The sequence below is a fragment of the Cupressus sempervirens genome, chromosome 10 (assembly GCF_028749045.1).
Source record: "Cupressus sempervirens isolate cs-2001-9-10 chromosome 10, ASM2874904v1, whole genome shotgun sequence".
Lineage (NCBI taxonomy): Eukaryota > Viridiplantae > Streptophyta > Pinopsida > Cupressales > Cupressaceae > Cupressus > Cupressus sempervirens.
In genome coordinates this window covers 512,145,163-512,160,752 of record NC_143127.1, presented here as the reverse complement: position 1 = coordinate 512,160,752, position 15,590 = coordinate 512,145,163, and the positions used below count along the sequence as shown (strand labels likewise).

General features: G+C 32.3%; 1 protein-coding gene across 1 annotated transcript in view; it reads right to left on the bottom strand.

Annotated features, from left to right (window-relative positions):
* The window catches only part of LOC149534906 (putative metal-nicotianamine transporter YSL6), a 238,663-nt gene that overhangs the window by 165,743 nt on the left and 57,330 nt on the right, over window positions 1-15,590 (bottom strand). Inside the window, exon 2 of the mRNA XM_089807875.1 lies at window positions 11,839-12,011. Within this exon, the coding sequence (XP_089664001.1) occupies window positions 11,839-12,011 (173 nt within the window). The remainder of the gene's footprint in view (window positions 1-11,838; window positions 12,012-15,590) is intronic.

Sequence of the window (15,590 nt, the reverse complement as noted above, 5' to 3'; positions counted from 1 at the left end):
TGCAGGTGGATACAAAGCTTCAATGGGAATCTAAAGTGACAAAAGAAATGGACTCTTTGCTAAAAATTCAGACTTGGGATTTATGTAAGTTGCTTGCAAATAAAAGGATTTTACAAAATAAATGGATTTACAGTTTGAAACAAAAGGATGGAGGTAAGCGAAGATTTAAAGTCAGGTTAGTTGCAAAAGTATTTTCACAAAAAAGAGGCATTGATTTTGATGAGATATTTTCTTCAGTTCTTAAAACGACTTCCATTCGCATTGTTTAAGTATTGTGGCTACTGAAGATTTTCATTTGGAGCATCTTGATATTGAAACAACATTTCTTCATGGTGATCTGGATGAAGAAATATATATGGAACAGCCACAGGGATTTGAAATCATAGGTAAGGAGAATTTAGTGTCTAGATTGAAAAAATAAATTATATCACTTGAAGCAAGCACCTTAGCAATGGTATCTTAAATTTGACAGTTTTATAAATGGTGTCATTCAGACCATAGTGTTTATTTTAAGAGGTTGGATGATGACAGCTACATTATTTTATGTTTATATGTTTATGATATGTTTTTAGTTGGGTCTAACATGGATTACATTAAAGGGTTAAAACAACAATTAGCACATTAATTTTCTATGAAAGATTTGGGGGCAGCTAAACAAATCCCTGGTATGAAAATTTGCAAAGATTGGCAAAACAGAAAATTGACATTATCTCAGATTGATTATATTGAGAAGGTGTTGCAATGTCTGTGTATGGAGAATGTCAAAGTTGTTAGCACACCTTTGTTGACTAAGGAGATGTGTCCAAGGATACAAGAAGAGGAGGATAAGATGTCTAAGGTACCTTATGCTTCCAACTGCAGGAAGCTTAATGTATGTCATGGTATGTACTAAGCCAAATATTGCACATGCAATGGGAGTTGTTAGCGAGTATATGAGTCATCATAAAATTGAGCATTGGAGCAATCAAATGGATTCTCAGATATTTGAGAGGAACATCCAATAATTGTTTACATTTTGTGGGCTCTACTATAGATTTATAAGGCTATGTTGACTCAAATTTTGCAGAGGGTCTTCATGCCAAGCAAAGTACTACAAGTTATGTATTTATTGTTAGTGGGACAATAGTGAGTTGGGTTTCTCGATTACAGAAGGTGAATCCTTTATCCACTACAAAGGTAGAGTATGTGGTTGCTACAAAGGCAGCCAAGGAGGTGATATGGCTTCAATTCTTCATGGAAGAATAGGGACATCCACTGAGGGATGATTATCTGTATACAGATAGTCAGAGTGTCATTCATCTTGCCAAGAATTTTGCTCTGAACTCGAAGACAAAACACATTTTGCGGTACCAATTCATTCAGTTAGTTTTGGATGATGGGTGGTTAATGTTGGATAAGATACATAGAGATGATAATCCAGCAAATATGTTTCAACAGTAGTGACAAGGGAGAAGTTGAACTCCTTTTCAGCTTCGGTTAGTCTTCTAGATTGAATAGAATAAAATAACATTTGAGTCCAGGGTGGTTTGATCCAATGGGAGCCTCATGGAGCAGTGGTATTGCTACAACATCAATCGCCAAGTGGGAGATTGTTGTCTAGTGTGGAGCCTGATCGATCCCCAAGTGGAAGATAGCAAGTGGCAAAAAAAAATCTTGTATAAAGAGGTTTAGCATTAAAGATTTTAGAGAAGGTGTGATGCAATTAAAGCTTCTTCTATCAATATTGTGTTGTAAGGGATTACATATTATAATCAGGTTGCAATCACTAGACAATAAAAATATTGGACTCACTATTCGGTGGATGTAGCCCAAGTATTGGGTGAACCACATTAAATCTTTATGTCTTGTGTTCTCTTCTATGTGCATTATTATTTTCTGATATTGGTTATATTTGCATGTAACTGTTATTTTTGTCTTGTTAATCCTAACAAATCAGTTTTGGCCAACAAACGAGAATAACCTCCTGATTCAATTCCCCTGCACTTTAAGCTTCGCTAAACCAAGGCAGGTGAACCTTCACCTTAAACTCTAATCACTTGGTTCAAATCTTTTAAATAGCGAATTTAGACTTTGTGAATTTTAAGTTGGCAAAATCCTTAAAATCAATCAAAATAAAAGTTATATTATTAGTTTTAGATATTTACTTGTGAATGAATGTTATTTAAATGAAAGGAAGAATGTTTGTTACTTATGGATATGGCAGAATATTGAACTTCAAGACCTCTGAGATCAACCAATTTTCATAAAATAAACTGTGGACAAATAGAGTCAAACTTTCTCTAGACCCTTTTATACAACCCTAAGAGACAGTGCCCATACCATCCACTACTTTATAGACTGAAGCTTCAATTGGAAACACAAACCTTAGTCTAATTGAATTTAATTTCTTTAGTAAAACCAATAAGACAAAATTCACATAGACAACGTTTCGTATGCAAATTTTGATAATCAAAGACTTGTGCTGAAATTAACTTCTTCACCATTACTAGTAATTGATTTTAAAATTAATAATCACAGGGGATCAATCTAAACAAAATGAACTTCAATTTTCAAGATGAATAAGAGAAACGAGGCTCTTGTATTAATTTCGAAAATAAGTACAATAAAGATGTGTTTTAATTACAATATCATAGCTACCAAAAACTGCATAACATCTATTCCTTCTTCTTTTCTCTCCATCTCTATATTTCTTTTCTTTATCTACTCATGTTTTTTTTCTCTACAAATGATACACTTCTTATTTATATTTGTTGATATAAAAGGATGTAACCTTTTGAAAACTAAAACTTATCTCTTCCTTTTTAACAAAATTTAAACAATATTTCCAATCGTGCTTTACACGATTTGATAAACACTTAAAGCATATTACTTTATATTCCAGTTTTTTAACATGTTCCTTATAGTATTCATGTTCAATGGCACTTAGATGAAATGATAAGTTTGACTAGTAAGCACCTTCCGGCAGTACACGCTAAGGAAGATTTTTACTAACAGATCCTTCTACACATTTCAATCTGTCATTCGCTGGTTCTATATATCTGTGTTTTGTAATTTATCGAACAATGGATCTAATCACAACTACATGTTGCCATTCGTTGTGTGCAAAGTGGATTATTATATCACCATCCTATTGCTCTCATCTGTTGTAAAACCTTGTCTCCATGTCCTCCGCATATATCAAACTCACAGTGGTATTTGATCTCATGTTGCAGTGAAATCCATGGCTGTATAGGCTCGTTTGTTTTCTAACGAATGCACAGACATATGAGATTAGCACACCATAATATCTTGAATACTTTAGTCTCCAGTGATTGACGATGTCACCACATATGCAATGTCCTATTTTCTTCAATGATCTTGTCCATTGTGGCCTCGAGTCCTTCTGTTGTGTTTCCAACTATTGACGACCACGATGTTTCTTCTAGAGTCCACTACAAATGCAAATCTTTCTATATTGATTTTCCTTTTCAATATTTGACAAAGCCACACCAAACATGCCATCGAGGATATAGATGTCATTCTATAGCAGTGTACTTGGCATACTTATGATTACCATCCATGGATTTCAAATATCTTCACCATTGTTTTGATTACCTTTTCCAATTCGTTGGTGAATGTTTGAAGAAGAAACTATATACATGAGAGCATGATATTGGTTATACCATTCATGACAGTGTTATGAGATTACTCACCTTTTTTAGCACTATCTGACGAAAAAAATTTAATGCCATATTCTCAATCCTAAATATGTTCATCACTTTGAAGACTGCTAGTATTTCTAGTATGAGTTTTTTCTTCCTACATTAAACACAGTCCTCCTTACACTAAAGAATATATCGCATGTTTTGGGGCCACCATCTTAGCTATTATGTATTTCTCTACAAGCCCGTTTTTATACTAGGCGCATATTTGAGTTCTCATTGACTTTGTAGACGGCAATCAGTTAACATGGTTATATTAATGCCCGTGCTTGTTCTGCATACTTTCATTATTGCCTTTTTTATGTATTTGATTGAGCCTTTTCAATTTGTTGGGTTGGAATGAACCTCTGAAGATTGGATCATAAGTAACTATTGTGATCATTGGATGTTCTGAATGTGTTGGAGTCCACATTAACTGTGATTCCTATATTTTTGTCTTCCTTTAGAAGGCGTTGTTGGAAACATCTCTTGTATCCTTGCCTGACTCCTTAACGTTTTCCTTGTGTCCTTCATCGTTGTGTTAAAGCTTCAATCTGCTTTGAACACATGTATTAAACTTCATTCGCTACTAATATGAGAGTGTCATTAGTACTTTAATTTTCCCCTGTGCATCAAAACCATCTAGCTGATTCATTATTTCAAGCATAGTTCATTGGACTTCATTATCACCACCTAAACCATCATCAAAGTGAGCTCCACCTATGGCATCCACTTCATCAAAGAAGACAATACCAATTTCTTTGACCGGGCCATCTTCCTATAGGATGTTATCAGGCTCCATTAAACATCACTATGTATAATATATATTGATGTGTATTGGCTTCATTGTTGTCTAACCGAATCTTACTAAATCATTGCATATAATATAACTTTTATTTATTTGTTTGTCAAGTATTCATGTCCCTCAACTCTGCTTATCATCCCTGTGTTTTTATTTTTTTTAGACATTCACAAAGATTTTATCTTTATTAATAATATTTTTTAATTACACTCTTAATGTGTCCACTATGATAGCATCACATACTATTTGGGTTTTATATGGTGGCGATGGATTTCTTCATACATATATTTGTATGTTATAATGTCCCCTCCTCACTAGGATCTAATAACAACTAGTAAGTTAGTATTAAAATATTAATAATAAATTATAGTATAATTTATAATAAAAGAAATATTCTATAATCTATATATTATGATTTATATAATAATAATAAATCAAATATAATAAATCATAAATTCCCACTCAATAACAAGATTGAATTACCATTCATTGCATATCTAACAATATATCTATAAGATAAAATAATATAATATAAATTTTAAATATAAGAGTTCATTACTAATATTAATTTAATAATATAAATTAAGATAAAATCCTCATCTCCTATCTATCCTTATGAACCATAAAAATAGATCTCTAGCTTGAGATAACTAGCATAACAGTCGAGTGTGCTAATTGTACCAATAATATTTGTCAATTGCACACAGCTTGGAGAGCTATCGCAGATAAATAATCAAACGATTATGACAAGAATAGTTGAATGCTGGACATCAACAAGCATATTCACTCTAATTAGGGTATGCCCTAATGATAAGCCTTAAGAACAAATCATTAACGATAGGTCTAGTGATAAGAATCAACTCATTTAGTAAATGGAAGGAAGATGATGGTGAATAGAAATGACTGATCTTTTTAACTTCAACGTATAAGTAAACACTAGAAATCATTTCGAGGGGACAACGCATCATGAATTATTTTTTCTTTGGGGTTCGTGCAAATAGAGTAGACAAAGACAAGTAAACAGAAACCGCTAATCACCTTTGTTCTTCTATTACTAGTGCAGTTAGATTACTTTTTGGGGAACATTCAAATAGAGCACCTGGAGCAGCATGTAATGTCCCCACTAGCAAGGACAATAATAATACATGCAAAACCAATATTAGAATTTATACAATAATAAAATATATTTCACTATTCTACCCGCTATCATAACCCAACCTTAAAGATGTCTCCACATCAGGATCAATAACCCTCTTGAGGATCCTTAGATCCCCAATTACTTCTCTGTCTTCTATGAAGTGCTCCCTTTAAAGTCCTTCCTAGAAGAGACATTCTCTATCCAAGGCCCTTGACACATATGCAAATGTTAACATCTATGGAATATTCCAGCCTTATAACCATATTAAGATCACTCTCTTCCCAAAGGGACTCTCTTGATCTTAAGCTATTATACACATCAAGATCAGTCTCTTCCCAAAGGGACTCTCTTGATCTTAGACTATTAACCATATTAAAATCACTCTCTTCCCTAAAAAGGGACTCTCTTGATCTTAAACCATTAACCATTAAATCATGTGTTATCCATTTCAAATTACATATTTACATACACATACATATATAAATAAATTATCCACAAGTATGATTCATTAATATAAATAAATTTATAAGCATGGTTAAATAAATATAATCCATAAACATACCTTTCTTACCTTCCTCTTTACTTGGTCCATGTGGCTCTTTTATTTCTTCTTTTCCAAGAATCACAACCTTTCATAATACAAATCCTTTGAAAAGTCACAAAACTTCATAACTAAAATCCTTTCGAAAAGTCTCAATAAATTATAATTACAACATTTTTGAAAAGCCACAACTATTTACAATTATGACCCTTTCAACGATTCACATCCTTTTAATATCATTGATACCTTTTCAGAAAGTCACTTCCTTATTTTATTCATATTAGTTTCCTCTTCCGTTTTGCTTTTTTGGACTCTTAGCTTCTCCTCCTCTTTTTCTCCCTCTCTAAAATAAACTCTCCTCCCTTTTATATCTTAATTTTAAAGAGTCATGTCTATTTGTTAAATATCTCGACTTTTCAATAGATTTAGTTAATTTATATTATTTTATGTTATATTATTCATTTACTTACTTATTTGTGTTTAGTATTATTTATTATTAAATTCTATTTAGAAAGTTAACATACTTTATACAATATTGTTTCTTGTATTTAATTTAATTTCTTTATTTATTCATTTTGATTTAATTATTTTTTAATTATTTAAAATATCATACTAAATATTATTTCATTGATAATATAAATTAAATAATAATAATTTCCTATTTTTATATTTAGTATTAGTTTTAATATAATTTTCTTATCATTATTTATTTACTAACATTGTATTATCTAATTATTATTAAAACTTTATCTTAAAACAGGGATATGACACAGCGTCAGAGGAAAGCAAGAAAAGCATGAAGGAGGAAGAGAACAAATACTACTATCTTTGGCACAAGGCAACGGAACTAATAGCAGAGGCGGTCAGCACTTACAAAGATAGCAGCATTTATCAATGGCAAACATCCAATCTATCATCATTTCAAAGTTACGAAAGATTCAGATCGAAGACTTCTTATTAATTTTGGAAAGCATACTACCGAGCAGCAGCTGTAAGAGCTACGTACAGATTGCATGAATACATAATCCAATCGAACATTATTTTAAAGGAAATAAACTGCAATATAGGATCAAAATTATAGCAATAATGACCAGTGATAATTAAACATAACAATCATGTACTAGATGTCGCAACATTGTTATTCATTCCATATTATAGAAACTCCAAATATAACACACTCCACATTACAAGAATCAAGGCTCTTATGAAAAGATTGCAAAGTTTTTAAATCATCGGTGATTCGAGAGATTGCAAGGAATATCAGTACACACAGAAAGGATATGTAAACTGAGAAAATTCAAGATTCATAAACACACCATATCCAGGATCATTAATAGTTTTGGATACAAGACTTAAGCATTCAAACAAGATTCTTATACAATTGCTGACTTACCTAAAGACACTTGATTTAGTCCAGCTTATAAACAATCATTTCCTCTATTACAAGAAATTAACACCATCTAGATTCTAAAACTATTTGAGTATAAAATTTAATTGAAGGAGGTCCTTGACTATTGACTATATAGTATCAACTCTTAAGTGGTTACTATCGGGGGCATTACATATGTTGATTGATGCTTCCTTTATATCTCTCTTAAAATATGGTATCGTTTTGTTTATGTCTTCTTAATATTGATTTTTAAATCTTTTGATTTAAACAATCTTCTTTCATACTCATATTTCTCAAATGGAAGCCCTGATTTGTAAAATTAAGGCTCCATCACATCCTCCTTGTTGTGATTCATATGGTTGAGCAAATATTGTTGGGACACCCTAATTGAGAATTAAAGCTTGCAATGACACGGTGTATTGTTCATGTTACGAGGATAACAGCGCCACATGATCCTTATGGCAGGGAAGTTATGAAAAAGGTATTTCAATATTGTAGAAAGTTTTCAAGGATTAAATAATATCCATAATCCATCCTTTGGTAAGACATTCAGAATTTTGGAAATAGTTGGAGAACTTAGAGCTTCTGTGATTATGATGGATCTTGGCTTTGAAGATTTAATTCTTCAAATGTTCCACCAATTTTTGATTGCCACTTAAAGGGACCATAGTGGTTGATTTGAAACAAACACGTTACTTCTTCTGATGCTTGTAGTTTGCTTAACAATGTGAGCAAAAATTGAAATCGTTCTAAACAAAGGGAAAGTTTGAGAAAGGAAGGAAAGATCTATTTTAGCCTATACAGGGTCCTGTAAAGAAAGACAAAATTCACTCATATGGGCAGCTTAGCAGGGATAAAGCTAATGGTATCCTTAGGCACCACAAGGCTGAAAAAAACACAATTATGGATTGGGAATTTAAAGGAATCTACATGCATTATAACATCACGTCCTTTGGTTGATAACTATAGGGTTGATAACGCAACTTTTGGATCAGCTATTTATGTAGCAGCAACTGAGGTTAGGCATGAGGATATTCAATCTTATGATGATAATACTTTGAGCCAGCATAATGTTGATTGGATGAAGCATAGTGACTTAATTTTTGAGATGGATGTTGATCGGATATTTGAGAATCTTCTTTGAGTTGAATGATAGAGTACCTCTTGAAATTGATCAAGATTTGACAAAGGGACATAATGCTTATTACAAATCAGCCTTTGATAGAGACTTGGCTAACAATATGGCTAAGGCGCAAATAAGAAGAAAGGACAAAGCATATGAGTATCCATTGATTGGTTCTTCTCCTCATACAACTAGGACTCAACCACATTTATCCAGTGCCTATTGTTACTTTACCGTCACAGATGTGGAGCATAATGATAGCACTTGGTTAAAATCTACTCAATATAGGATGGTTGAGCATCGTATGCTTGATGGTGTGAATTTTTCACACAGGGATGTGAATTGTATGAGGAATCCTAGTGTTGATTCAAGGTTCCCAGAGGAGTCGATTAGTGCATCACAATACAACCACGTCGTGTGGGATGTATTTGGTTCTCCATTCAGCCCACCCATGGAGGACTTTTTTTTCAATTATTGCATAGGTGCAGGATGGACGATAGGTTTGATACACTTCCCTTCATGAAGGAGGAAGCCTTGTCCAACAGTGTTGCTAGTTCATTTCTTCATTATAATTATTGTTTTAGGATACATGTTACAGGGGTAGTGTTATGGCAGTTGGACATTTTGCGCAGTCCACCTATTACAAATATGGACCGACAGGATATTACAGGCAACGGGGAAGGTGGATGGCCTTTTTGTTTGTACTTTGTAGGCCCCAGGAGGATCAGTCACATGGTTAGTAATGTTTTCGGGAGTTGGTTGGCATAATGTTGAACTACTTTATTCTAACCTTAGTAGTGCTTGTAATTTTAGTTGGAGTTAGGTACTCAGTTGGGTTGGGCATCTTCTCATAAATGATAGTAGCACATTGTAGGTTGATCCAACATATTATGCACATGGAGTGATCTGGGATCCTGGTATTTGTATGATTGATGCCTTGTTGTTATGGGTAATTGAAGAGCGGCTTCACAATTCTAAACACGTTATTTGTATTAGAGTAGCATAGAGACTTGGTAGAGCAGCTTCCTTGAGGTTGATATGGATCCAAGCATTTTGGCCATAGCATGCAAATTCAAGTTGCTCGAGGGAAAACAATCTTTGGGAAGGGGTGACTATAGTGTCCCCATTTTCTAGCCATTATTCCCTAATGCAGTGTTAGCCCTTTTCACCATGATCTCGCAAAATAACCATGAGTGTGAGCTTCAACATAAGCATCTTCAATTCAGATAGATCAAAGTCAAGAAAGCAGGGTTTTCAGATACTTACAGTTTATAATAAGTCAACAAGGGTCCATATTTCTGGTTTTGCAATATTGAACTTGGAGTGTCTTATTGAAAGCATTTTGGCAAGCTATTACACATGGTCTTCTGAGTTTGACATGATATTTATTTTAATGCCGGATGATTTAACAGTCTCATTATTATGCCACCTAATTATTAAAAGGACACATTAAGTAAAAGTGGGATAAGAGACAAGAGAAATATGAAGAGTCAAGCAGAGGAAAATGAAGAGACAAAAAGATGGCTACAAAAGGTTCTTTAGAGGTTCATTCTCTCCATATTTGAATATATGATTATTATTTTTATTTCTCTTTGGAGAATTTTGGGAAGCTTCTATCTTTTTCTTGCTAAAACCTAAGGACAAAAACCTTTGGGATTCTCAGTGGATTGGATGGAAACCCAGTTCATCTTTAGAGTGAGTCTGCGATGGATTTCACCTTGTATTTCAAGTTCTTTCTATTTATCCAATCTAGTTGTAACCTTTTGAATATAAGATTGGAATATCTATGAAGTTATTGTATTGCTAGTTTATAATGCAATAACTATTTACTAAGTATTTATATATGAGCATCTATTGGTTCATTTGCTGGTTTTATTTGCATAAATCATATGTTTATATTCTGAAAAGTATTGTGCGAAAAACTTGGGAAAATATTTGGGTGGGATATTACATAGAAGATTCACAATGTGATGGTTCTAGCTATCTTATAACATATCTTTGAAATTTATCTTGTATCAATTCCTGAACAATTGAATAGTTCTTGAGCCTAGAACATTATTACTTAGCTTTTTGGGTGAGGTAAACTAGTAAACACTTAATAATGTGAAGAAATATGACAAAACTTAAATGTATTTTTGCACTTATAACTTAAAATTTAGCATAAAAGGAAAGAGTCTACAATACATCGATAAATTGCAAACCTCTCATCGGGATGTCTTGGGTTCGAATCTACTCGCGATTGACATATAATAATAATTAATCTTAACAATAATAATAATAATAAATACTCTAGGCTTCGGTCGATTACCTATGAAAACATTTGCATGTCCCATTGAAGTGTATAAGTATTCAACAAAAATAAAAATAGCAAGTATGTAAAACCGAGAAGCTTCACAATGTAATGGATCTAGCTATATTACAAAATGGATATATTTTAATATAATATCATCTGTCAATTCTTGAACCATTGAATAGTTCTTGAACTTAGACCGTTATTATTTAGATTCTTGGGTGAGAAAGTGGTAAACAATTAGAGGTTAGGATGAAGTTACCATGGAACTCTAAAGTAGATTTCCATCCATCTAGTTTATTTTCCCTACGTCAATAATAGTTATACCAGGGAACCATCTTATAAAATTGTCTCACATGCATAATCCTTAAAGGAAACCATCATCATACTCCTTACATAAGAATATTGTGTAAGAGAATATAGTTTATAACCTTTACAACCAGCTTGGATTAGGAGCCACATAGCCAAAGACATGAAGGAATTCATGTGTAACTAAAACTAACAAGTATAGAATAACATCTATCCATGTATAGCCTTCCAAAAATGTGCACTAAGTCGAGAGAAAAATAAGCTAAAAGAACATTCATGAAAAATCATACCATGTAATTGTGAAAGTACTTGATCAATGAAACAAAGTGCATATCCCTTCACTAATATAATAATTAAACAAAATTGATGATTTTGGTATCACGAAGAAGAAAATCCATTAGATGGACTAATTTGCTTCAAAAACTAAACATAAAAGTCATCAAAATTTCAAAAGGCTTCAACAAACTTAATAAAAGTGTTGAAACAGTTCTACCTCAAAGCTTAGCACCTTTCAAACTAAGAAAATATATAAACTGAGAAACCCATAGATTGTTAGAACATCTACCTTTCGAAGGGGAACAACACTGAAAAGTCCCAAAAAGCTGACTACAAAAGCAAAGCCAATCATCCACCCTAGGGAGGGATTCTTAACATCTTCGGCCCTATTACCCGGATAGCCAGATCCAATCAAATTGTATGTTGTTTTGTCCATAGCTATTAAGTATGACCCAAATCCACCTGGTACATAGTGTACAAATAAACATGCATATGTCAAACCTGATCACAAGAAAAAATACTCTACTCTACCACTAACATCAACCCATTACATGTGCCATAAAAACCTAATTTACTAGGTACCCAAATAACATCTATGTCATACGTAACAATCCTTGGTTTGTTGCAACATCAATGTGAAAAGAAATGAAGTGTAACATAAAAATATATATATAATACCTCTATTGAATGAAGTGAAGATTGAGAAGTGAGCCCTTCCATAATGAAATGTATTCACACCACAAATGGATTAAGGATTTAGTTTAAGAAATTAAAGATATGAATAAAAGTATTGTTTGTCCCAAATTGAGAACAGCAAATGCCATTAGAAATTAAATCAAGTATGATGTATCAAATGTTGCAGAAAATAAAAGAAAATAAGGAAACATAGAAATATTTATAAATAAAAAAGTTCCACTAATAATCAAGATCAAATTAATAAAATAACTAAACAAGCGAAAGAAGCAAAAACAAGAGAAGGACCAAATAAAAGAAAATAAGAAATAAAAAATACAAACAAGAACACATGATAAAAACCCTAAATATTGGAAAAAGAAGTCAAAAGAAAGCATAAACTACCCTAAAATTAAATACAACAAGAATAATCAAAGAATAAAAACTTAGCCAACTGTGTGTGATATTTCTCTTTTTTTGTATGGTTTCTTTTATATTTTATATTAACTTATAATTTTATACTTATAAATTGATGTGTATAAATGCAAGTATATGCATTTGTGTGTTGCTATATGTGTAGTTGTGTGCATGTGTGTTGTTTGTGTATGCATGTTTATAGGCTTATGTATGTTTATATCCACACGTCATGATTTTGTTTTTTGAAAAAATTAGAAAACGCAACCAATTTTGACGAGAAAATTATAAAATACCAAACGCAATTTTTTAGGACAAAAAAAAATCAAAACCAGATACAATTTTTTAGGAGAAAAATCAAACAAAACTCAACACTAATTGTTTAGGGAAAATATTATAAAACACAAACTGTATTTTTTTATGGAAAAAATAATAAAGCGTAGAAAACAGCATTATTGGTTTAAAAAAATATTGGCAAAAAACTTCAAAGATTTTCTCACAGGAAAAACTTGAAACCTTATTGCTACAAAATCCTAGTTGCATTATAGAAGAGCAGGAACCGACGATTTTTTCAATAAAATAAATTGCTTAAAAAAAATCCTTTCGGAAATAAATAAATACCTAGGAATTTTTTTAAAAGGAAATTCGTCAAAAAACTTAACGCACTCTGATGTCATACTATTTAAAATCAATAAATACAATAGAGACGAAGGACTACATCTATAACAAATTACATGACAATGTTTCTAAATGAAAGATGTGAACAAAAATAGGAAATAGAAAGCTATTAAAGCAACTAACATGACCACTAAAGGAATATTACATTGTTTTAATAGAAGCATGACATGCATGTACCTATGAGGGGTTAAACTAAAGTCGAAGTTACATTTAGAAGTGTGAACCTAAGTAAAGGGTGTATAAGTGCACACTTCATTAAATTAATAAAATACAAGAGCTGAAACTTAGAAGTACCATCCCATTAGAAACTTCTCTATTGTGTCAAGTTTATAAACTGGCATCTCTTGTTTCCTCAGAAGGTAATAATCAAGTTTTGTGCAGCCTACATCATTTTGTTATCTTTTTGTCTTTACCTTACTATTCGCAAGATCAAGCAAGAGAAATGGCATACATCTTCACAAAGAAATCAGGATTGCAAAGCATTCCCAATCACCGTCTTCACAAAGTCGTCAAGAGTCCAAATCATTCCCAATCACCAGACTCATGAGCGTGCAATTGGGAACACGTTTTAATAAAGAGACATTCTTGAGAAAGGAATTTTCTAAGTTTGAGTTCATTCAAAAAGAAGGAATGTGCACCAAGAAATTTGAGCATGCACTTCGTTACAAGTCTTGCAAATTACAAACAAATGACATAGTGTTCAAGTGCATGCACAGATAGATGTGTGCCAATACAAAGAAGTGAGATATTGAAAAGTTTAAAGTTCAATGTCTAGGCATTGCAATACAAAGAAGTGTGATTTTTGAAAAGGTCAAATTTAAATGAACATGTGTGTTTAGACAAGGGCAAGCTCCTATACAAGGAAGCTCACTTCAATCAAATGTTCTTTCTGTTAATGTATAGATTAGTTGAACATAAATTATAAAGATTTATTAATGAATCTTGTGTGGATATTTATGTTATTCTTATATGTTTAGATATTCAAATACATACATACATACATACATACATACATACATACATACATACATACATACATACATACATACATACATACATACATACATACATACATACATACATACATACATATATATATATATATATATATATATATATATATATCTGTGCAGATATAATTATAAACGTATATGAATAAATTAATGTTATTGACTACCTTGTTAACATTCTTGTCGTTTCATATTTCTCCCGTCGGCATTAAAAAGGTTATCAAGGGTGACTATTGTGTCATGCCCGATAGATGTGACTCAAACATGAGTCACACCTATCAGTCATGACCCATGGTCAACCCTCTCGTCTATAAATACTTTACCTCCGCTAATCATTAATCATGGCGAACACATAAGTCACTAAGTCTTCCAGTGCAAATCAGTGTATATAATATAAATGTTTTTCTTCTGCATTCCCTAATCATCATAGAGTATTATAATCAATCCTTATCTTGGGGAACTATTCAGAATTGTATTACACTTACAGTCTGATACACTAAAATGGTACCAAAGCAGGTTTAAAGAAGCAATCTGAAATCAGACTTTAGTCAAATATTATTCTAATATGGTGAACAGCATAGGGTAGAAGACAGATTAGAAGGTGATTCAGATTTTGCAACCTGGAAACTACGACTAAAACTCATACTAAAAGAACATGGCTTAAATAAGTTCATTAAAAATTCTGACCCACCACCCAAAGGAAATGATGAACTGCAAAAATGGGAGAATGACAACAATAAAGCCATGAAACTCATTGTGGATGGTCTTAAAACTCATCTACTTCCTGTAATCTCAGAACTAGACACTACACATGAGATGTACAATGCTCTTGGAAATATGTTTGAGATAAATAATGTTGTTTGGATTATCACATTAAAGGACAGAATGTCAAATATTAAAATGAATAAGGGAGAGAAAATTTCCTCATACTTTATGAGAATAACTGAACTTCGAAATCAACTCTCTTCAATAGGACACATCTGGAGTTAACAATAATGGCTCTAAAAGGCCTTCCATCATCATGGGATACTTTCAAACAAGGGGTATGCTCTCATTCTAAGCTTCCTAAATTTGAAAGACTTAAAGCTGATTGTATACAAGAAGAGTGAATGCAAGTAGCTCAAGGCCAAAATGTCTCCTCCTCAAAAGAAGATTTACAAGTTCTCTCGACTCAAGTAAATAAGAAGACAAGGAAATTCAAAGGGAAGAGAAAGCAACCTGATTTATCCAAAATAAAATGTTTTAGATGTGATAAAATTGGACATCC